This window comes from Calonectris borealis, chromosome 17 (genome assembly GCF_964195595.1).
Source record: "Calonectris borealis chromosome 17, bCalBor7.hap1.2, whole genome shotgun sequence".
Lineage (NCBI taxonomy): Eukaryota > Metazoa > Chordata > Aves > Procellariiformes > Procellariidae > Calonectris > Calonectris borealis.
In genome coordinates, this window is record NC_134328.1 from 15754273 (window position 1) to 15778247 (window position 23975).

A 23975-nucleotide genomic window follows, 5' to 3' on the forward strand; every position below is an offset into this window, starting at 1 on the left:
GAGCTGGGAAGGGTGGCTGCGGCACTGGCTCACACCAGCGAGCTCTGCTCCGGGGTCTTCCCATGCCCCCGGCAAACCCCTCTGGCTGCTGCTTGCCCCCGGGATGCCTTGGGGGAGCAGTGGGGTCTCATCTGCTGCTGGTTCCCAGTAGAAGCCCCAGATTTTGGAGAGAGAAATATTTTTTCCAAGCCTGCAGCCTCAGGGGCTGCAGATTAAAGTGTGGATACACAAAGGTAAAGTCAATATTGCCATATTTGCTTGTTGGTCTCGTGATCGCAACTGTCCCCAGGCACCCGGGGGAGGCTGTGGCAGAGCAAAGGCACCAATCCTGGCGTCCCTGGTTTTCAGCTGGGCACTTGCCCTGGCCTGACCCAGCTGTGGGTGAGCTGCTCCGGCTGCCTGCTGCGATGCCACCAGCACGTTGGTGCTCCTCCATACCGTTTTTGGGCGCTGCATGGAGGTTAAGCTCATTCCCACATTGCTGCAAGGCAGGTTGGATTTACAGCAGGGACTGCGGCATCAGTGAGTGGCTGCCCCGATGCCAGCGGCTCCCTGTCCAGTGGAGCAAAACTGCCTGAAAAAGCCCTGCTGAATTACAGGGTTTTTTTCTGAATGTCTGTAAAGTCTCACAGGCTCGGGCTGCTGCTCTGCTGGGGGCCAAAAAAAGGGAGAAAAACCAGGGAGACGCCGGCCCCCCCAGACTGTGCCCCCAGGCAGCTTTGTGCCATGGCCAGGAGCAAAGACCTCGGCAGCGCCTCGGTTGCTTTGGGTGCCTGGTGTTTGTGGGGCCTTTCTTGCCCCGTTGTGGCACTCAGCTGTGGTTAGGAAAAGCATTTGACAGCCAAGGATGTTTATTTTTGTGCTCTTCCCATCCCCACTGCTGTTGCCAGCTGATTTCCCGTGTCTTGGGTCATCGGTGCGATGGGGCAGCAGGGGATTCGTTGGGCAACAGACGCGAGACAAGCAAAGGGGCTCTTTATAGACCATACCCTTCCCTAAGCATCCTCCCCTTTTCCATTGGGCTTGCTAGGAGGGGCCAGCACCCACCTCCCACGGCACCAACCCCCACGGGGGACGGACGTGGACGCCCCTCCTCTGCTCCCCCGCCGCTGCCTCGTGCCGCTGGACGAGACGCCGCCTTTTGACTGTTGATTAACTCACATATTTGGGAAAAAAAATAGCCGCCCTCGTGCCACCCCGCCGCCCTTGGAGGAGCTCTCGCAGCAGCCCCCAGCGTGAGGAATATTTCCTTTCATTGCCTGCCTCTTGCTGCTTGGGGAATTTGGGGTTTTTTATCTCCAGCAGCTTTGCTTCCCCCCTCACCCTTCAAAGGCCAATGTGGGACCTTAAAAATAGAAACAAACTGTGCAGCTCAAGTACGTCGCATTAGCCTGACGTTGTTTTCAAATGCCACTCGGTCAAGTTGAATCCGCAAACGGGGCACATGCCAGGCTGAAACCAGAGCAGGCGAATGCCTTTAACAACAGGATTCGCAATGCCCACCCCGGAGGGGTTCGGAAAGGACTGGGGCCCCGGCAGCTCTGCCTTTGCGGGATGGATTTTGGGAAGAGCCCAGTCCCCGTAGCAGCCCCAATTTTGGGGGGAGCTGCAGTGCCCAGCCCAGGCTGAGATCCTGGGAGAAGGTAAGAAAATCTGGGCTCCCCCCCTGGAACTCTGACTACTTTTAGAAAGCCAGTAATGACTCAGAGAAATGCTGAAGCCCAGCAGACCGTGCTGGAGGGCAAACCCAAGCAGCAGATTGGCTTTTAATGAAGCTGTGGAGGAGGAAGGAAAAGCAGCTGTGGGCAGCGCCATGTCCCCAGGTCCCCCTCCACAGCCCCCATCATGGCCTTGCTGCAGCGGAGCAAGCTGCTTTGGGGCCACGAGTGTGATGGGGCTGGTGCAGGCAGGAGGGCTGCCTGCAGCCCTGCCAGCCCCGCTGGCTTCTCGAGGGACCCCGGCCATGCACTGCTGCTCCCCACGTCAGCCCCACCGCCCCGGTCACCCCACGCACACCCCTCTCCTCCTGCTTAATTTTTTAGCTCCATCTGGTGGCAGCCAGACCTGCAAATTTAATATCTTTATTGCTGCAACAGCCCTGCCGTGCCTGCACCACGCGTGTCCCAGCCCTTTCTTGGCGTGCAATAAATCCATCACCTGCCAGACACGGCTTCGGTCTTCAGTTTCTCGTAGGAGGGGACCTGGGCTGTGCGTATGTGTGCTCTCCGCTGGGGTGTTTGATCGGGCTGCAAAACTCTTTGCAAGATGAGGGTTTCCTCTTGCAACCACGTCCAAACACCACAGCAAACCCAGCCTGTTGCTTTTTCCAGCTGTGAACACTCTACCCCCGAGCTGCCACCTTCCCGGGCATGGCCGCAGCTCCCGAGGGCTCAAGCTTCAGAGGAAGGGTGGCTGGATCAGAATTTATCACACCCCTAAACCACATTCCCACCTCCCCTTTCCAGGCCCCTCGTGCACGGAGACTTGCTCAATTAACAGCCAGACTCATTTCTGCTATTTTGCACAGCACGGGTGCTGCTCAGGCAGGGAGCGTATTGCATAAACTTTATTAACTTTATATATTCCAGCCCTGCTGTTGTCTCAGTCCTACCGGTCACCCCTTCTCCTGCAAACAGCAAAATGGGCTTGTCAGGAGGAAACCTAAACCCAGGCAGCGCCAGCCGCCTTTCACCCGTGGCACACGCTCCCTGCCACCCGTGCCCTGAGCGTGCCAGTGCTCCAGCAGCCCCGCCCAGGGGGCCGTGGCACTGTCCCCGTGGCACTGTCCCCGTGGCACTGTCCCCGTGGCACTGCTCCTGGTGCTGCTTCCAGTGAGTCCTTCCACCGCTGCCAAGGACAGCCCGGCCTCTGAGAGGGTGCATGGGGGGGCAAAAGGTGCTCGGCCAGAGCAAATGTTCCCCCCAGCTTGGGGGGGGACAAGAGGCTCAAGGTCCTCCTGTACTGCTGTACCCCAGGACCAGGGAGAGGGGCTTGGTGAGGAGCTGGGGGTGGTGGGAGCACCTCTTGGCTTTGCACCGTGGCTGTGATGAAGAGCAAAACCGGGTGAAGCAGTGTTTTATCGAGTGCTGCCTGCACCTGGGCTAAGCATGCATTAAATATTTGAACCCAGACATAGGTTTTTGTTGGAATAACCACACGGCGGTGAGCAAGGCAAGGAGCCGGAGCGGAGCAGCCCTGTGCAGGGTCCTCGGGGCAAGCAGGGCTGCTGCCTGGGAAAGGGCTGGCAGAGGCACACGGTTTAATGCGCACCTGGATGAACAGAGACCAAAAAGGCACGAAGATGATGATATCTGTGGTTGCAAGAGTGGGACTGGTTGCAAACCATTGCTTCCCGGGCAGGAGAGGAGCGCGGTGAGGGCAGAGCATCCAGCGATGCCCTGCAAGGACTCACGTGGATGGATGCACACACATTTATTGATAAATACACCGGACACACAATACAAAGAAAAATCAAGCGGAGCCACAACTGAACACAAACTGCAAACCTTCACGTCGGCGTGGGGAGCGGCAGGGACCTCCCACCCTACTGGCTGAATGAAGATGTAAACTCTGGGTGATGCCTTCACTACCACGGGGCTTTTCCAGACTGCTACACAGCCAAGCGCCAGCAATGAGTTCTCCACGACTCGTTACCTTTTCCCTTGGCCACCTCCCTGCCTCCTGACCGAGAGGGACCATGGGCTGTTTTTGGGGGGGATGTGCTTTCCTTGGAGCCCTGTCAGAGGGCAAACCAGAAGGAAGGAGCCTCTTGGCAAGAGCTGGCCTGGAGGGGCTTGTGCAGGAAGGATGGTGGGAAGGGATCCCTCAGGAGAGGGAGCTGAGCAGCCGTCTGTAGATGAAGCCCAGCTTCTCCCGCAGGGCCAGGAAGGTAGGACGCTCCTCCGTGTTGCCGCTCCAGCACTCCAGCATGATGCTGTAGATCTCGGGAGGGCAGGAGCTGGGCCGGGGAAGGCGGTAGCCCCTGGTGATTTGCCGTACGGTTTCTTGGTTTGTCATTCCTGCAAGGAAGGAGAAGATGCCCCTGAATCTGATGTCCCCAAAGGATGCCCTGAAGGTACACCTGCAGCAGGCCAAGATGTCAACTGGCGCTGCTGTGAAATGGTGACTCTCTGCCATGAGGCTGGTAGAGGAGGGGCTGAGGGAGATCATCCAGCCCATACCACCTTCCTGCCCCAGCTCCTGCACCCACTCTGCAAGCACTGAAAATCCCTCTAAGCAATCCCCAAAGTGGACAATAACTTGCTCATACTCTAGGAGCTGCTTCCACATCCCTTGTGGAAGGGACAATAGAACAATTCAGGACATGTTGGCTTTTGGGGACCGTGGGCAAGCTGCCCGGCGTGTGGATGGAGCGGTGCCGGAGGGGGCTGGCAGCCCTACCTTCGTACGGGATCTGTCCATATGTGAAGACTTCGTAGAGCAGAATCCCGTAGGACCAGACATCGGACTTGAGGGAGTAGGTGCGGTAGTTGGCTGCCTCCGGGGCTGTCCACTTCACCGGGATTTTGGTGCTGCTGCTGGTGGAATAAATGTCATCCTGAAAAGCAATGGGAGATGGGTCATGAGGGGTGGTATGATGAACACAGCCGCTGCTTTTGGGGCTTTGCTGGGGCTGCGGGCTGGGAAAGGGGACGGCGGGGGAACGGCTGCGGCATGGGGCAGCTTGGTGGCCTGGGATGATGAGAGGGACCACAGCATCCCACTGACCAACCTTGAGGAGCCGGGCAAGTCCAAAATCGGCAATTTTGCAGGTGAGTTCCTCTCCCACCAGGATGTTTCTGGCCGCCAGGTCCCGGTGGACAATGTGCTTCTCCTCCAGGTACCTCATCCCATCTGCCACTTGGCAGGCGATGTTGAGCAGATGGGAGGTGACCAGGGACTTCCCTTCAGGACCTGTTAATCCAGATGATCCAAGCATTGGGCGCAATCTAGCAACATCTATTTTGGGTGTTCTGGTCTGGAAGGAGACCCTGTGCTGGCAATATGGGACCAGAAGAACGTGTAAAACCTCGAATTGAAGGTCCTGCCTAACCATCCTGGTTGTGCCATGTGGGAAGTTCAGCACAGCCGTGTGCTCCTCAGGAATAGGCTGGGGTGAGCTCTGAAGAGTGCCCTGCACTGCAATGAGGACGCAGATGTCTGTGGCTCATTCAAAGCTAAAGGTGACCTTCTACCATGCAAATCTCCAGCCGAGCCTTTCAACCCGTCCTACCTGCAAGCTCCAGCTCCTCCGGCACCAAATGCTGCTGGAGCCCCAACCGAAAATGAGGTCAGTGTGGGGGAGGAGGGGGGTGTACCCAGTAGAAAAACAGGTCTTGGTGGGAGCTGTTTGTCTCGTTTCCCTTCAAGACTGATTACTGGGTCAGGTAAAGAAAGGCCAAGAAAAATAAACTGATGGCCAGGTGATGAGTGGACCATGGCCTGTTACCAGCTCTGCAGGTGAACAAAACCATGCCGCCAGGTCCAGGGGGAGGTTTGACCATTTCATTCCTAACGAAGACAGAGTTGCCCAAACACAGCAGAGGGGTTTCTGTCCACTGATGGGAGCTGGCAGCCCATGGGTGGGTGAAGAAGGAGAGATGAAGGTCCCTACCAGCACAGCTGGGCTCGCAGGGACTGATAGGGACCCAACCCACACGGACACCAAAAGGATCACGCCAGACTGCATCTTTGGGTCTTGAGGTCACCCAAGACCACCTCCACCTACTGCCCTTGGATTGTTCCGCATTACCACTGATCTAAGCAGGATGGAAACCAGGCTCACTCTCTCTTAGGGTCCTCACTTGGGTTCGTAGGGCCGTTCCAGGGCATGGAAAGCACCTGCAGAGCAGCACTGCTCCAGGAGCCCACTCCCCACGGTGCCGGCATGGGTACTCACTGTTGAGGTAGCTGTGGAGGTTGCCTTTCCGCATGAGCTCAGTGATGATGTACACGGGCTCATCCAGCGAGCAGACAGCGTGCAGCTGGATCAGCTTCTCATGCCTCAGGCGCTTCAGGTTCTGAATCTCCTTGGTGAAGTCTTCTGCCTTCATGTCAGCTGGGGGAGAAGCCAACATGGCCATTGTGAGCTACTTTCTCACGTGAATGTTGGGAGCTCAGCACCTCCAACTGGGATGAGGACCTTTTTCCTCCTCACAGCCCACCCCTGCTCTCAAAGGTCGTGTCTGCACACCCTGTGTCTCAGACCCAAACACCCAAGAGATGTTTTCCATGGGGCTTTGGATTCCATTTTCAGGGTCATAGTCCCATCAGGACTTGACTTATCACAAACCCATTGGACTTGACTTGATGTGACTTATCACAAACCCACTGGACGGAGCCATTTTATTAAGGTGAAGCCCAAGCTTAGGTGGGCACACAGAAGTAGCGCAGTGGCTACTTGCCAGGTCCTACCACAGTTTGCTTGATAAGACAGACACAGTGACCAAGAGGACTAGGAAACAAAAAGGGGTGAATGATGTGGCAGTGAACAAGAGACCCAGTAGGCCACCGTTAACATCTACTCCTCCACCTACCTTTTATGATCTTGATGGCCACCGGCACTGTGTTCCTCCACAGTCCTTCCCACACCTCTCCGAAGTAGCCCTCGCCCAGCTTCCTCCGCAGGGTGAACTCCCAGCGCGGGCGCTCCCAGCCGTCCCTCTCAGGGGGGGTCTGTGAAATGGGCATCGCACGCTTGGACCAGCCGGCTGGGCAGGACCTGCTGGTGGAGCCTGCACCAGCTCTTGGTGCCCACCAAGGCCCGGTGGCCACGGAGAAGTGAGCAGGACATGGTGCTCCACCACCTGCGTTGCACTGGTGTTGCAGCCTGAGCTTTTCCCTCTGCTAAATGTCCATTGGGACACGAAGCACGTGGGGCATCCTCTGCATTACCTCTGCTGGGAGCCAACGTGTGCAAGGGGGGAGATTTTTGGAGACTACATGAAATATCAGGAATTCAAGTCATAATTCACTCCTCACCAGACCTCAGAGGTGGGTTTTCTCCGTTTCCGCCAATAAATAACAATGAGCAAATGAGTATTACTGCATATTACGGCTGACTTAGACTTCAGCTCATTAAGCATTTCTTTTATCTTACACCTTTCAATTTCACTCTCGAATTATTCACATTTAATTGTTATTTCTAAGTCATAATCGGTGGATGGAATTCTAATCAGGAAATGAGTTGGCAGTTTGGGATTAATACTCTAATTGGATTTATGAGTGCCACACTAAGTGACATGAAAACTATACAAAAGCAATGTGGTCTTATTCTACTGTAGGAGAAAAATTGGAAGCGCAGGTATTTCCAGATTCAGTATCAAAGGAATTTGTAACAACGTGGTTTCTAGTCTTCAATGTGGAGAAGACATTTCAGAAAAGCCTGTGTGTTTTGGCCGGTCAAAAATACATATAAATGCCATGCCCCAGCCTTAACATGGCTGATAAAAGGTGATGCTGGCAGCTATACTAATGGTGTATTTTAAGTTTAGCTTAATAAAGCTCAAATCCCAAATGGATAGACTAATTACTTCTATTTTCCCTTAATTTCTCTTTCCTTTTTTCCACCCTGGACGTCTTTGGGACCTTGGCCGAGCCGCGCCGTTGCCATACGCACCGCGGGGCTGCAGGGCTGCAGCAAGGGGCTCTGGATGACCTTCCAGTGCTTGGTGTAGAAGGCGAGGAGCTCCTCCATGTCGGGGAAGGGATGGCCCTTCTGTATGTAGAGGCTGCCCCCGGGGCTCTTGCAGATTCGGAAGTGGCTGACCTTCGCGTGGTTGCGCACTGCGGGGAAGCCCGGGCGGGGGAAAACTCAGCTCGTGCGATCGCCGGCTCCTTCCCACCTCCCTGCTGACTCCCACCCTCTCTCCTTTCCAGGCACCTGGTCTATTAATTCACCCTACAGCAACCCAACTCGCCCCTGGGGTATTACATCCCACTCCCGTCACCCCCTTTGCTCCCACCTCCTGGCTCAGAAGACTCCTGGCCGCAGGTGCGGGGGCTCGGTTGGACGGGAGACGTGATGCTTTATTAGCAGGGATAATTCCCCACGCAAACGAACTGCTCATAGAGCAGCAGAGCTCGTGGCTGCACGAGGTGGAGAAACCAGCGGTGGCTGGAGCTCCTGCAGGCATGCCGCAGCCCGGGGGGCCGACGGGTGGGATGCGGGCTTCGCCGTGAATTTCTCAAGGTTGTTTTTATGTGGATCGGACCAGGTCATAACGGCACTGCCTGGTCCGAAACTCCCTGAATTCACATTTCTGTACGTGGGAGCAGCCCAGGCCCTGGCAACCTGGAGCGGCAGCATATTTTTAGACAACCCTCAGATGACAAAAGCTGCTGGAATGAAATCCTGGGAGTTAGTGCTACGAAACCATCATTAAGCCACTGTGAATTGTTTAGGGCTTTTATATCCCGGATGGGAGCAACGTACTTTCCTTTGCCACAGTAATTCGGCAATCCATACCTGCATCTATTAGCTTTCCCCATGCTTTTAAAAAGCAGCCAATTCTCTTTAACAAGATGCTGTAAAGCGCTTTAAACATATTTCCGTGTTTTTCACCCCGTGCTGACCAAGCCAGTAGCTGCCCCTAAGGAACCGCCTGGTTCCTTTCCCTGTGCTCATTTTCTCTGGATAATTGCCATAAATTACCTGAGAGAGAGTACTCGCCCTTGCTGCTCTCGCTGTCCCGGACGAGGAAGGAGCCGTGCTGGTTGGGAGGCGAGAGGAGGAGCTGCTCGGCTTCGTTTCGGCTGATCTTGCTGAAGTACCAGCTGGGGGGCAGAGCCGAGGGGTTAGTGCGGTGCAAGGAGATGGTGCACGGACGGGTTTGCTCACCCCGGCAGCCACCAAGCGAGTGGCACAACGGCCAGCCCACGGCTCAGAGCCTCTAAACACGGCTGCCGCGCACGCCATTGCCAGCCTGCGTCGGGGCTGCTTCATTAGATTGGTTTTGCAGGCACTTGTTGCATTTTATTGCAACCCGCTGACTGCAAACCATTTCCTCCAGCAGTGTCTGGTCACTGCTGTATCAACCTGGCCAGGACTCAGCTTTGTCCCGAAATCAGGAGGTTTACACCCGTGGCTCAGTGCGGCAGGGAGGCGAGCGCCTGGGCTGACAGCCTGGGGTAGATAAAGCACCAACCACCAACCACGCGTCCTGCCACGAGAGCAACAGCTATGGGCACAGGATCGCCTTGTGGTTCTTGACCTGCAGCTCATGGACACAACCAGCTCTCAATGAAAACATCTCTGGGAATTGTCCTTTGCTGCCCCAGCTGGTTGGGGACCTCAGCAGCACTGAGCCAAGAGGGAGGAACCAGCCAAACCCCTCTTCTGTGCCCGATCAGCCCCGAGATTCGTCACCAAATCTCCAGCAAGGAAAGGCAGGTTGGCTGGCTGGGTCCCGACTCAGCGGGACACGCGGGAGAGCGGGGAAGAGGCTGCCTCATCCAGCCTAATACCGCTGGGACGTGAGAAGCCAAAGGTTTCGTCATTAACTGGGATCACCAGCGTCTGGGAAGCCTTGCAGGAAATTATACGTGATGGGGTTACACAGCCGAACAAATTACCACCCAGCTCCGACCTGCGGCTCCGCAGAGTCTGCGTGCTCGCGGCTCGCTCCGGCTGCGAAGCCGCGCACGTTTGCTGCCAGCCGCCCTCCCGCACCGCGCATCCCCCTCGCCTCCGTCCTGGGGATGGGGCTGGGCATGAGCTGCGCGCAGGCTGCGCGCACACGCACACACGCACGCACAGACGCACGCTCGGCTGTAGCCTGCCCGACTGTTCTGTGCAACGGGACTAAAGCGGCGAGCCGACCCCGCGGTCCTCACTGGTGCGGTCCCAGCACGGTCCAAACCAGACTGGATTTGCCTTTCTCCAAAGCAGATGCAGGGAGGCGAGCGAGGGAGGGTCTCTCCCATCCCGCCGGCTGCAGTGGCTGCCCCTGCGCTTCGGGGCCCCTTCCTAGGCTCCCCCCACTCCTTTCCTTCATGCCCTGCTCCCAGGCAGCGCAGGGCAAGTGCCGGGGGGGCTGCAGGGTGATTACCCCCGCCCCGCCTGCACGCTCGCCGTGACTCAGGGCCTGGCACAGAGGGAGCAGCGGCGTCTCGGGGCGCTTTGCCTGGCATGTCGGGACCAGGCTGCCTTACGCAACGATGAGCCTGGGCTTTCCCCAGCTGAGGCAGGGCTGAGACATCAACCCGAGCTCCACGTCGGGTGGGAGAGGCACCGACAGGGAGGGAGCCCTCGGCCCCGGGTGACAGGAGCCAGATGGCAGCAGCAGTGGCACGGCTTTGCCCTACAGGGCTCCAGGCTTCCCAGCAGGTCCCAACCTAAATTGCTTCTTCCTGCGCACCCGGGCTCTTTGGAGCTGGCAGGGCTCAGGCAGAAGCTTCCCCAGCTCCTTCCCTGCCTCCCTGCTGCCTCCTCTTTAATGCAGGGCAAGAGGGAGAGGAGCTGGAACAAGCAGGAGCCCATTTATTCGGCACTGTAGCTGCACCCGTGCACACCAAGGCACCGCGTCCCAGCCCGCAGCCTCCTCGTCCTGTGCGAGGGTTGATGCACCCGGGAAGGGGGACCAGCATCTCTGCGCCCCCCCCCCCGCATCCCCCCACCAGGATGTGCTGAATACCTGCACCCCACTGCTCTGAGCTGCAGGAGCTTCGCGGCGGGGATGCTCAGGGGAGGGAAGGTCCCCTCTCCATCCCACCACCGCCGATGGCAAAAGCAGGGGACGAGGAGCTCGTGCTCCCTGCCATCGCAGAGGGCGAGCGCTGCCTTTCCCTGGGCAGGGACATGCTGCCCTGGTCCAGCCTCCATCCCCTGACGGGTCCAGAGCCCGGGATACTTACGGCCGGTGAGCGGAGGTGCCCTGGCTGAGGTTGGCCACGTAGGCAGCAGGAACGTACCCCATGGCCGGCTCCCCCAGCAGCCGCCGGGCTAAGACATACTCTCCTTCTTCTCTGAGGACACGCAGTTTGTCCCCTGCGCTTACGCTCAGTTCCTCCGCGCTCCGGGCTGTGAAAGCGTATAAAGCGATAAAGAGAGAGGACTTGGGGATGAAGGAAACGGAGTTCGGCTCCGAGTGCAGCGAAACGGAATCGGAACCAAAATACCCCAGCGAGCAGCTCTCCGGCACGGAGCGGGGACGGAGCTTGTTCCAGAAGGATGTCAGGAAGGTCAAACGCTTCCGGACAAACTGCTCCATCCCTGGTGGATGCGGTGGATGGGGTGGTCTATACCACCGCGCTTCTCGAGGCCGGAGGAAGGGGCGATCCCGGGCTCATGCCGCCGGCCGGGCGGCTCATGCCGCCATCCCGCGTCCCTCGCGCGCGTCTGGGCGCTCGCCGGCCCTTCCCGGCGAACTTCCTATTTCTGAAAGTGAAACTGGTTGATCTGGTGGGACGAGTCTGCAGGTGGGACGAGTCTGCAGGCGGGAGTCCCACGCTCAGACCCGCGGGCACATCTGGGAGACGGGCACAGCTGGAGCCAGGCTTGCCGCTCTCGAAGAAGGAGAACGGCTTTTTTTTTTTTTAATTATTATTTTAAAGTGTGCTCTCCTGCTTGTTACTGGAGCACCGGTAAACACAGCTCTCTGTTCTTCAAGCAGCTCTTGTGACAAGTGGCTGACTCCAGTTAATAGTCTTGATCTCACTTGTGTGGGAGGGTATTTTTTTTTCCCATAGGAAAATAATTGCATCCACAAATGTGTGAGAGTTAAAACAGATCTAAGGAAACAACCTTAGAAGAGATCTGAAGTGGTTTGGATATTTGCTGGGTGGACATTGTGGGGTTTATTACACAAGACCCCTTTTCCTTTCGGACTGCAATGACCTCCCAGGGTTACCCCGCTAAAGCATTTGCCTCCTCCCATTAATTCCCCATTGCAGAGGATCTCCAGGGAATCCACTTCCCAGATCCACCAGGCTCAGCCTCTGGCAGGGATGGGCGCCCCTCAGCATCAGGAGGTCCTCCCCTGGTGCAGGATCAGCCCCAGGCACCTGCGTGGCATCCGGATCCGAGCCCTGGCACTCAACCCCCGGCTCCTGCTGCCGTCAGCACAGCACGCTCCTCGCAGTCCCGCTCACACTCGGATGCAGACACGATACAACCCTCCTGCCAAACCCCAGCCACCACAGACATCGGCCAAAGGACGGAGATTTCCACCTCGCGTCTGGCACGTGCACTTTAAGCCGCCGGAAGATCGTTGCTCCGGTGAGAAATCCCAGCTCCAGCCCCCCCCAGCCCCCGCCTGGGTTTTGTCACTTAACTGTTCCATGTAATTAGTGGGAGCTTTGTGCCCAGCAACTCCACTCCTGGCCTTGAGCCCATTATTTCAATCCTCCTCTGCTTGTAATTGGTCTGGATAGCTCATTTTGGGTGTGCAGTTGGGTTTTGAAAGAGGCTGCTTAAAAAAAAAGGAAAAGGAAACTTTATTGTAGGGATCTAGGCTGCAGACTGCAACTGTATGGTATTTGAAGAACAAACTGGACCCATCCCTGGGTCAACAGCTCTGGGCTTGCCCTGTCCTGCATCCCGTAACACCCAATCAACCTGCAAAAGCTGGATTTCAATATCTGGGTTTGGGGGTCCGTTCTTTCCCCACTCTCTCCCAGGCAGAGAAGCCCAGGGCAGAGGGCAGGAGTACGCAGCGCTCCAGCAGCGTGCTCTGCGCATTGCTGCACAGATGAGAACTAGGAAAAAAAAGTGTCTTTAATAAAGTATTCTGCTCCCTACTTACCAGAGTCGCACCTGAATATACGGGTGATTCCCCCAAGATCTTCCCCCACCTGCCCAGCACACGGCCTCGCGCTCGGGGCACGCAGGGATGTGCAACTGCTCTGCATATTTTTCCCACGTCAGCGTGGGGAGGGGAACAGAGGATGGGGCGCAGAAGGGTCTGCAACACGTAGGGAAGGGACATCCCCTCTGCTGTCCTTCTGCAGCGCTTCTGACAAGTCTGCTCCTCATGTCACGCTCCATCAGGAGGAAAATGGGCTACCTGGTTATGCATTTAGAGATTATCCGATTAGATCGAGCACCCAACGTTTATGCCGTACTGTTTTGAATGGGGACTTGGTAAACCCGTGGTTTGCAGAAGGAGACTGGAGACTGATTTACCTTTATTGACCTTTGCCAGATTAGATTCTCTAGTGGTACAAGCGATAGACGAGTGCAGCTGATTTATAACACGCAAGGCTTTGGATCTTGATTTGCACCTAAATGAAAGAGTACTTCAAAATGACAAACATCCCTGAGGACTAAATACTGCCTCTGAGCTGAACGTACCAGACATGCATAACACACTCATCACTGCAACCTCTGTCTGCACAGGACACGCACGCACAGCTCAGAGCCCCATCCCAGGAAATAGCTGATAAATCACAACCTTTTTCTAGTATCTTTTTTATTTTCCTATTAAGTTCCAGGAGCATCCCTGCTGCTTTGAATCCCTTTGGTACTATAACACACCTAAAAAAAAAAAAAGGGGGGGAGGGAGGAGAAGAAAAGAACAAGCATGTTCACAGAAGTTTCTGGTCCTTGCACTGTGGGAAGGAAGGTGTGAGGACGCAGGAAAGATAAGGAAGGCATGGATATCTAATGGATCAAGTATTTTCTCTTTAGTCCCTGTGACCAGCTTACAAGGATGTATTAAAAACCAATCTGTCCACAGATTTGGGGCTACGGTGGATACACAGGGACTTTAGTTCTAGCACCACTAAAAAGCACCTCCAAAGAGCAACAAAACCAGAAGACCTGTTCAGTAGAGCTGCTTACGTAGTCCTGGTTTAGTTGCAGAGCACCTGGGAGCAATAAACACAAACAGCACTTTGCATTCATCCTTGTGTCAAATACTGCACATCGTGTTCTCCCGTACTAATTGACAGAAACCAGCAGCTCCCCCCCACTAATGAGAGCGCCCATTACATCTAATTATCTGAGGTTCTGTTCCAGGTCCTCTTACATTTACACTCAAAATACATCTTCCAGCAAAGAGCCTTTTGGGGGGAAAAAAAAAAAGAAGAGAAACATAAATCCAATTAATCCCCCAAAGGGGCAGAAAGTTGGAGAATGCGGGTTGTGCCGAGGAAAATGTTTCTGAGCACTGGGCACGTAACGGTAGGTCACGCGCAGGGTCACGTAACTGAGGACGCGCCACTCGTCACCCAACGAGTGCCAGAGCACAGCGGCTGATCTCGGCATCGCGGGCGGCCGCGGTCTGCTGTGTCTGCCATCCTGTCCTGAAGCACCCAAACAGCCGGGAGACTTCCCCGGGCCGTGGGTTCACCTCCTCGCTGCTGGCAGGGACCGCAAGCCCAGCCCAAAGAAGCTTGCCAGGGCCCTGAGGTTCCTCTTGCTCTTTCTGTTGGCGTGAGAAGATGGCTGGGTGTTTGTTTTAGGTTTCATGTTTATTTAATTTATTTTTTTGTTTTAGATTTCTCCAGATGCTTCCTGGCACCGCAGTGCATTTGAGAAAGGTTTTGTCTCTTAATGAATTGTTTTGGTTGGGTGCCCATGGGACATTTCAGACAAGGGGTGATGGATGACGACAGCATTGCGTGGGAAGAGGAGAAGAGCAGAACTGTGGCACTAAAGCAGCTTCAATTACTCTCCATTTCCTGGGGACCAAGGAAGAAAGTGGCATCTTGGCAGACTGCTGGTCTGTCACCATCAAAGAGAGCAGAGCCCATCCCCAGAGGCAAATGGTCCAGGGGCTGAGGGGCTCATAGACGGTCAGTGCAGGGGGTTCAATACAGGCAGAAGTACAGTCGTCCTGGGACAGGGAGAGGTACAGGAGGTGTGAGAGGAGCCAGAGCTTCGTGGGGTCTCGTGGCTGCTGTTTCTGAGCCCTGTAGGAGTGGGTTGGACTGGCTGGTGGAGAGCAGGAGCGCAGGTCACAGGGCACCTGAAATGGCACAGGAAAGCAGAAAAACTCTATGGGAGGCAGCCGGAGGCAGAGCGAGCTGTTTGTACGGTGCCTGGCAGGTCTGGGGCATGCACGACTACAGCACGAAAAGAGCAACAGCCCTTTAAAATCACAGAAATACTTTTCAGGGACCCTGTAAACCCTAGAGACCTCTTCAAGGATCTGCAAATGATGGCAAGGAAAAGCCAACTCACGTGTCACACTGCAATTTATGACAAATTTCAAATCAGGCTGGAAAACAGTGTGGCCAGTCTACAGGCTTCCCCTTCTGCTTTCTGCTGAGATTATCGGCACAGACCAGCCTTTGCTTGCCCTCTCCTGTAACCTAACTTCCAGAGGATGCTCCTTCTAGTACAGACTGCCTGGCAGAACAACACTTCTGCATAACTCTTCTGCTCCTGTCCCTGGAGTAATCATTTGCAACACGTAAAAACCATTAAACACCTCCTCCAGACTGGCAGGTGCCAGCGAGTTGCTCATCCTCTCTTTCAAGGCTGCAGGGATCTCCGTGGAAAGGGGGCTCAGGGAGCTCAGTCTGTGCTCTCCGTGCCCCTAAACACAGGGGACCAGAGGTCTGGCAGCTTTCTGCCAGCACCCTGACCCTACCACAACCGAGCAGCAGCAGGAGTCCCCCAGGCTGGCAGGTGCTGACAGTGACCTTAAACACCACTTGAACATCCTCACTCCCTTGTCTGGAGCTGAGCAAACAGAGGACTGGTGCTTTCAGAAGAGAGGTGCACGGTGACTCAGTTGTTGAGGGGGAAATCTCTGTCAATATGTAAGCAAATGATGGATTGCTCCATCTGCCGAGATGTCCTTGTTACCCTGAGGAGGAACCAGTCCATCTACTCCACCACTGCGCTTTGTGATATCTCTCCCCACAAAGGTCCTTTGGAGGCTGTTGGATTCGGGGTTATGATATTAGGTGTTGCTAGAAGAAACCTACCCAGAGTCCCAGGAGAATAGGCCTGAGAGACCTCACCCAGTCCACCTAGTCCATCCTATACTTATGTCTTTCCCCATCTTTGCCAAACCAGTTCTTAAAAGACCTCCAAGAATGGATACGCCACAACGTCCCCAGACAACCCATTCCAGTGAGTCACTAATCATTACTGGTAGGAATGAGTGTCTAACCTGCTGCACTTAAGCCTATTACCTCTTGTCCCATTCATCACCGGATTGCTCCATTCCTTTCTGCAAGTCTCTTCTGTATATGAAGACTGCTGAGGTGTCCCACCACATGCTCAGCAGCACCGCATTGATCCACCTCTTGGACCCCAGCCCAGAACAAACACACTGACCTTATACGAACAGACAACATGGTCATCTTCTTCTCCATTTGTCTCCAGTCTTCTTCCCCTGTCCATGTGTGCTGCTGTTCCTGTGGTGCCACCTCAGCTGGCTCTCCAGTGCATTCACCTGGTGAGGACGAGAAAGCAGCAGCTCTAAGAGGAGTCTGCACCATTGCATAGATAATCTTTAACCTGTCCCAAATACAAGAAGAAAGTGCCGTCTCAAGTTACGTTCACCGAGGCTCAAACTTGCATTTTACCCTGCAGTTGTAGAGGTCTGAGCTCACAGAGCTCAGCTTCAGCTCTTCTCTCCCTACTCTACCTCTTCTGTACCTGCTGCTAGTTCCCTCTGGTCGGATGGTTGCTCCTGGCTCTGGAGGACACAGAGGTCGCAGAGGCTGCCCGTATGGAATAGCTAAATCCTGCTCCTGGAGTGACTGCATGGAAGACAAACATTGGGGAACAAAGTTCTACCTGTTTCCGTAGAGAAGCAACTGTCTTCTCCAGTTCAGCCACAAGGGACTCGAGATTCTCTCTGGAGGAAGGGCTTGGAGAAGGCGCCTCATTTCTGGAGTCAGGGATAAAAAGTGAAAGGGATTATGCAAACATCAGCTTCCTGGACGAGAGAATCATTCTGCCTTCTCCAACATCAGCCTCCAAGTGAGCGTCAAACAGAAGGGCCCTACTCCCCGATTCACCCGCCAAGAGATGCCAACCAAACAGCCACCCAGCCCAGATATTTAAATATCAGAATCAGGCTCTGCACTAAAGTGTTGGAGGATTTTGACCGAGCTCAGCATCTATCTACTGAAACACTCCTGACCTCCAGGCCTCTGCAGAATGCCAATTTCAAAGGCCTGAATGGACTTATTAAAAACTTCTCTTATGCTTCATAAAATGGAGGTAAAAAGAAGTGGTGATACTACACCTGGGGAAGGGAGGCTTATGCTTGGCAGGGTTTTCTTCTGGGTAGCTGAAGCCAGGAGACCTCTTGCTTCGGAACCGTTGAGAAAGAGCCCTGAATTGCCCGCGTGTCTGGCAGTCTTGGGAAGGAAGGGAAAGTCTGCAGTGAGCACTCGTGTTTAAAGCAGAACCATGTGGATTGCAGGCAGCACAAGGCTGCGCTCCTTCACCATCCACCCTTGACACACCTCTTATACCGGAGGGGAGGAGGCATCATGCATGGATTCCCATGTCTCACTGGACATCTGTACCCAAAATATAGCACGAAGTGACCACGGCAGGATCTGTGGTTTAATGGCAGAGTTTTACAGACTCCCAAATGAATCTGTAAAGTGATACGTGGTGGGGATCACCATGCCTACGTCCTGTTTCAGTCTCTCCCCCAGGCATGAGCTACTGGCTGCTGCCAGAGACAGAAGCCCTCAGCTAGGTGGACCTTCGGCCAGACTCAATGAAGCTAACAGGCTTCCTAGAAAGGTGGTCAATGCCCCGAGCCTGGCAGTGTTTAAGAGGCATTTGGACAATGCCCTTAATAATTTGCTTTAACTTTTGGTCAGCCCTAAAGTGGTCAGGCAGTTGGACTAGATGATCATTGTAGGTCCCTTCCAACTGAAATATTCTATTCTCTTCTATTCTCTTCTCCTCTCCTCTTTGCATCCATTTGCTGACACATGGTTCTCATGGTGTAGCATGAAACCAGCTCCTGGTATTTCATATAAGCTGACGGCATGTGACAAATGCCACCCAGAGCCATACGCACGTTAGTTGGTGCTGGAGCAGCCTCCTTCCTTACCTTCACAACAGTCCTGCCACAAGCGGAGGTCCACCACGGGAATCTCGTCACAGCCGACCATGCCCTGCGGGTACGATGCCACCCGGAAGACATCTCTCTGGAGCTGCTGGATGTGGTCACTGTTGTCACAGATGACACGAGCAAGGGATGTCTGTCTGATCTGAGTCAGCTGCGCCGGCGTGAAGACTCCAGGATTCTCATACCAAAATCTGCAGTGGGTTGTAATCACAGCATGACTCAGGAGTAGGAGAAGAGGATGGGGAGTGAGGCTGGGAGAGGGAGAAGAGTTCCCCTACATCTGTATGGCAGCACCCACACCCCTCAAAAGGAGCTTTTATTCTTTGTCTGATTCTGCAGACACAGACTGCCCTTTTCTGAACCCATGAACCCCCGCGAGCTGCTGGCCGGAGCTACAAGGTGCCACCACCTGCAGGAACAGCCCCTTGCAGGGGAATCCCAAGGCTCAGACAGCTCTGCTGTAGCAGGCTGGGACACGGGTGAACGATGCTCCTGCCCTAAGTGCATCACCAGGCAAAGACGTAGCTCATTCACACAAGCAGCAAACAGAAGGAAGCTCCTGAGGATGTTTTCTAGCATTTTCAGGAGACATTGGGCACATCCTCAGTGGTGCCCAGTGTCCCGCAGTGAAATGAGAATCATTAAATCAGGAAAGGACACATTGACAGTAACTGTGGCGAGTCCTTTTGCAAACGCACTGGACAGAGAAGACTCTTCCTTGTATCGTAAGACAAGAAATAATCAAAAGGTTCTGTTCCTCCCTGTAGGGAGCAAATCCCCCCAAACAGAAAACCGAAGACTTTGGGTTGACTCTGATGATAATACCTATCTCCATCCCTCAGCCTTCTGAACTGCGTCGTTAACAGGCACATCAGCGTTGGTCCAACTCTGGTCCCAGGGACAAGATCCTCCACCATCAGTGCTGGAAACAGGTCAATATTTTTGGTAGTTCCATATAAACTGCAGGATAACAGATATTAAAAAAAAGTTAAAAGACTATCAAAGAGTGGAGATAATATAAATCTGATCCCATCATAGGAATTTGTATGCAAGGAACTCATCTGGACAATATAATGGTCTTATCTAAAAGACAATGGGATAAAGGGCTGCCTTGGAAAGAGGCAGCCAGTGCAGACAGGATGCAGTTTAGTCTCGCTGGAAAATAGCTCCAAGGCTCAATCTGCTCCCAGACTACACCACAGCAGTGCCTGATGACATTCCACTCAGAACCAGACTGATCACTTGGAGAGACCTCATTTGTCTTACCCCGTGCTTAAACCACAGCTATTACCCTATCTTAACATCTGTGGGTAGCAATATCTAGGCAGGTTATTTGATGGGTGTCCTGGGAGGAGCAGAAACTTTTCACTGACTGATCTCCAGTGATTTTGATGCTTCCAAGTCCAGGCTACAGTACCTCCTGAGCTTTTCCCTGATCTCCAAGTTCTTTATCTCATTTCTGAGGTCCTCAAACTCCTGTGCAGATGAGAGGTTGCAGAAGACCCTGAAGTCGTTGTAAGGTGGGATGCCATGGTCTCGCCCTCTCTGGATGTTGATAGCGGCCAAGTCCAGTGAGACAGAGTGTGCCATGGAGAAGAGCTTCTCCGTCAGCTCCATGTTGAGGAGTTCGGAGGGGACCCGCATTTTCCCAGGAACCCCAAACAGCCCGCGGAGGAGGGGGTCGATCCCACCCTCCTGCGTGATCCTGAAAGGGGAGAAGAAAGCCTTGTGCAGGGGGATGTGGCCTTGGCGGATGGGCTGGAAGGTTTCGTTCAGCCGGTACAGGATGGGGTTGATCAAGGTGTGCCCGAAGCGGAAGGCAGCAGTGGCAAAGGCGTTGAGAATCCCCGCATTGATGTTGGGGTTGTAGCCTTTGTACTCACCCAGCATCTTCATCCCAGCTTCCCCAAGGACCTTGGGAAGCCACTGGGCATAGGTGATATGCTGCATCTGGGCACCCACAATCTTCCGTGCCTCGTGATAGAGGAGGTCTCCATCCCAGTGGGGATTGAGGGCCGACAGCTCCGTGGCGATGCGGTTGTGCTCCCTGAACCAAAGCGTGTGCATGGCCGTGAGACCCAGCTGCTCATTGGCACGGTGGTCTCCTGCCAGGAAGCATGGCACGGGGCTCTCGTTCTCATCTCTCATGCACTCGGTGGGTGGCCCTACAGCAAAGGGAAGGAGATGCTTCCCCGAGCTGGGCACAACTTGCCCTTGCTTCAGCAGCCCATTTTGGCTGCTCAGATCCCGCAGCTCCCGCGATTCCTGCTCTGTGCTGCCATAAACATTGGAGGCATCGATGTAAGACGTCAAGTGGTTGATCTGCTCCCTGGCGTAGACGGAGTTCATCAGCAGGGAGGTCATCCCGCTGCCGCACACGGGGCTCGAGCGGACGAAGAACATGCACCGCCCGTTCCTCACACGGGGGTCGTTGGCAGGGACCATGACGGAGAAGCAAGGCGGGTCGTTGCTGCACACCTCGCTGCAGGGTGCTCCATCTGAGAAGCGGGACATGCTAATGGCTGCCACCGTCTGGTCCATGTCGTGGTCCAGAAACTGGCCCCACTGCATGAGCATGTGTGTGAACTGGTCATCGGGGGTGATGGTTTCAGTCCCAACCATGGCGGTGGAGACGAGGCGTGGTAGAGGAAGGGGCAGGTCCCTGGCATCTTCTGCCAAGGAAAACCCCCGGGGGAGGTTAAATCCGTTCTGATAGGCAGGTTTGAGGAGCCTCTGGAAGGCTGTGAGAGATGCACCCCACATCGGGTGCTGGAGGTTGTTGCAAGACCCATCGTGGGTCCTGTACTTCTTGTGGAAGCAGATATCTGAGCAGTTTGGCGTGCGACGGTGGGCAGAGCAGCCCGACAGGTTGGCAATCATGTTCAGGTAGTGAGGGGACACCAAGTCATTGTATCGATAGCCTGCGAAGGTAAAGGCAAAGCACCAGGTCAGACCACGGCCGCTGTAGCCATCTGGTTCCTACCATCCCCTGGTAAGGGCTCTGGTGAACTGCTGGGGTTGTCAGGGTGGGCACGGGAAGGCCAGGTCTCTGACCGTGGTGTTGCTACGTAATTTATGGAAGGTTAAATGAAGCACAGCATCATACCAGGCCCACAGAGAAGAAAAGAAGGGGAAAAGAGTTTAGTATAAACTGCGCAGAGGTGGAAACCAGATATGTTGCGACTGGCAGACCAAACTGTTCGGGTGGTCTTGGTCTCCATCCTGGGTTTATTTTACATCTCTCTGGTTTATTACTGCAACCTCGAGCACCATCAACCACCCAAACCCTACGTGACGAGCAGCAGGGAAGCTGTGGGTGACGGCCAGGGCGCTACGCCATGCGAAAGCGCTGAATAAACGCTGCGCTGTGCGGATGCTGACAGGGCAAGAAGGAGGAGAGGCTGGCAGTCCGACCAGCCCAGACGAGACCTGCAGCCTGGAGAGAGCCTGGAATACATCCAGGCAGGCAAAAATATTTACGGGCCCCAAACGTACATGGCTGCTACATGATGACTCACACGTATAGGTAGAAACATGCAGTGTATGGGAATGTCTGTTGTATATAAAGGGAGTCCTAGCTAACAAGTTTTGGAGTCCAGCTGCTGGATGCTTGGACCTCACTAGGTATTTTTGGTGTTGCATCGCTTTGTCGCTTGCTATCCAGCCTGGATAAAAGGAACCTGAGTGGCTGGAACCCATCTGAGTTTGCAGCTAAGAGGTCAAAGCAGCAGAGAGACAGAGGAGCGATATCCCCCTTCCTCTGTTACAGCACCCAAACACTTCAGAGTTTTCAGTATTTTTCTCGTTGCCACTTGGAGGGCAGGAAACATCTCTGACCATGCTGCTGAGGGACGGAACCTCAGCTCCACAAAGGTACTCCTTTGTGAATTAGGTGGCTAAATATTTTTAAAGATTAGGGCTTTCATAGCCAGTCAAGAAATCTTTAGCAAAACAGGGAACAGAGCCACTTTCCTGAGTTCTGGGTTGGTACGGTAACCACAAGACCCGCCCACAAGAACCCACAAGAGATGTAAGAAAGCATTGCAACCCAGACAACACATTTCTTGACACACCCAAATTTGCACTTTTTCAACTTTCTGGATGTCTACAAACTGTTGTTTTAATTTAATCCTCCACACAAAGTTAAGCAGGGAAATAAAATCTTTCCTACCTGTGACATTCATATCCACGATGAGACCTTGTTGCACGTGTTCCTGAATCAGCTGCAAGGTCCTTTCAAAGATCTCGCCTGCCCTGGCTGTTTCAAGGGTGTAGGGGTCCCGGGGGTAACGGAAGAGAGCCAGCAAGTCATTGGGTGTCTTGGGGCGTCTGTTTCAAGGAATTAGAAGTGATACAGGAACATCAAAATAAATAGACTCTGTTCAGAGCAATGAGACTCTGCAGGCAGCAGGAGTCAGGCTCTAAGCCTGGTCTGGTGCTTGACCCCCAAAACTAGTGTATAATAATGATGCAGCTTGCCTGCATATTGCAGGTGATTAAAGAAAGGATATTTTTCCCCAGGAAAATACACATATTTAATTTCCTGTTTTTTTCTGCTGTAATTTATTTTTCACTTTTCAACAGCTGAGACCCAGAGGTTTGGGGCTTAATACAAACTACCTATCTTTTCAATAAAAACATATATTAGGGTGGAAGAGGAGGGAATTACCATTCTCTCAGGAAGTCATTTTTCATTGAGGAAATGGTTAGAATTATTATATTATTATTTCTGTTCACCCTACACAAAGTCAGTTGCATTTATAAAATCACTATGCTGATTATTTTCTTTTCTGTGCACTGCCTCTGGAGCCAACTCCAGCTGACAAAACGCACGTTGCAGATATAAGTGACATAAGAGGTGACATTTGTGTATCAGATACTCATGTATCAGATTTTTCCAGAATCCCAAATGCCTGTTACGAAGCTCTATCACGTCCTTACATCCACAGCTTCAACCTCCAATAATCAAAACAATACTGTAGCTTTCATTTGCGGATTGTCAACGATAAAATGGAGATTTGAGAAAGCTTCAGTCTCTTTTACCTCTTTTCTGCTTCAAGTCTCAGATCGTGGTGCTTCACGCACTTACTTGCTGAACAGCTCGGTGCGTGTTGAATTGATGGCGTGGTCCACGCTGCTGATGGCTTCCCGTATCGACGTGGCTACAAACGTGTCGCCGCTCCGACCAACGTCCGTGGCTTTCCAAAGCAGAAAGAAAGAACAAAAAATTCTTGATTTACTTTGATATTAATTTGTCTTCCAAGCTCAAGAAAATCTGGGTATTCGTACAAGCCCAATAGTAACCCCACTGCAGGTAGACCTCCGTTTCCATCTGCAACATAAACACCATGAAACTTTTTTTTTAAAAAACAGATATTCTGAAGAAGAAATTAACTGCCTGAAAAAGAAGGTGACTTTTTCATGAGATGGCTGTGGAACACATATTCAGAGTTTGCTCCTGTACAGCTTTGCAAATAAATGCCTGTTTTGGTTAGTGGTTGACCTGGAAAAAGAAAACGTAAAAAATCACAGCAAGTTAACCCAAAATAATGTATTTACTTCCCACAAAGGAAACTTCTAAAATCCATGAAATTCATTTGAATGTATTGCTCACACATTAATTTTCCATTTGTGGAGCACTTCCAATTCAGTTCAAATTTAGCGTTAGCATAGCAGATAATATCATTTTAAAACAAAAAAGAAAGCTGTTGTTTGAATACCTTCAGAAGTAAACACATGAATTCTTAAAAATTACTACAGAATGCATTTTTTAAGCCAGGGTCTTTGCCACAGCTGAACAAACCGGTTCCCATTTGGCTACTGGCATATGCAATAGCCAGCTGGAAAATGAGGTACCAATCAAGAATAAATCACAGAAATTTTCTTACGAATAATTTCAAACAACAAAGAAATTTCAGATTCTTCTCAGCTCCTTGCACACAATCCCTGTATAGAAAATGATACTAAATTCACCTAATA

At 53.3% G+C, this 23975-nt stretch overlaps 2 protein-coding genes across 12 annotated transcripts in view; both read right to left on the reverse strand.

The window, feature by feature from the left end:
• PCMTD2 (protein-L-isoaspartate (D-aspartate) O-methyltransferase domain containing 2) overlaps positions 1-23975 on the reverse strand; it is a 201532-nt gene that overhangs the window by 125307 nt on the left and 52250 nt on the right. For 6 of the 11 annotated variants that reach the window (XM_075166739.1, XM_075166743.1, XM_075166737.1 and 3 more), the window contains 9 exons: positions 23086-23194; positions 22168-22325; positions 19414-20917; positions 18822-18956; positions 17979-18187; positions 17151-17265; positions 16697-16790; positions 16232-16349; positions 14412-14909 (listed from right to left, as the gene is read on the reverse strand). In XM_075166739.1, coding sequence (XP_075022840.1) covers positions 16254-16349; positions 16697-16790; positions 17151-17265; positions 17979-18187; positions 18822-18956; positions 19414-20917; positions 22168-22325; positions 23086-23194 — 2420 coding nt within the window. In that variant the 3' untranslated portion in view covers positions 14412-14909; positions 16232-16253. Of the gene's footprint in view, positions 1-14411; positions 16350-16696; positions 16791-17148; positions 17266-17285; positions 17470-17978; positions 18188-18821; positions 18957-19413; positions 20918-22167; positions 22326-23085; positions 23195-23975 lie in introns of those variants that run through there. The other 5 variants (XR_012676313.1, XM_075166742.1, XM_075166740.1 and 2 more) reach the window with 5 other exon arrangements.
• Positions 3419-14158, reverse strand: LOC142089802 (tyrosine-protein kinase Srms-like). Its single transcript, XM_075166750.1, has 8 exons — positions 10855-14158; positions 8654-8775; positions 7619-7785; positions 6537-6675; positions 5900-6058; positions 4733-4914; positions 4402-4558; positions 3419-4019 (listed from the first exon to the last, which is right to left on the reverse strand). The coding sequence occupies exons 1-8, from the start codon at positions 11208-11210 to the stop codon at positions 3826-3828; spliced, it is 1476 nt and encodes a 491-aa protein (XP_075022851.1). The 5' UTR covers positions 11211-14158; the 3' UTR covers positions 3419-3825.

Coding starts and splice junctions, on each gene's coding strand:
- LOC142089802 (XM_075166750.1), bottom strand. CDS start 11,210: ATGGAGCAGTTTGTCCGGAAGCGTTTGACCTTCCTGACATCCTTCTGG. Junction 7,786..8,653: donor GGGCGAGTACTCTCTCTCAG/GTAATTTATGGC, acceptor GCTTCCCCGCAG/TGCGCAACCACGCGAAGGTC. Junction 4,020..4,401: donor TGGACAGATCCCGTACGAAG/GTAGGGCTGCCA, acceptor CCTTCCTTGCAG/GAATGACAAACCAAGAAACC.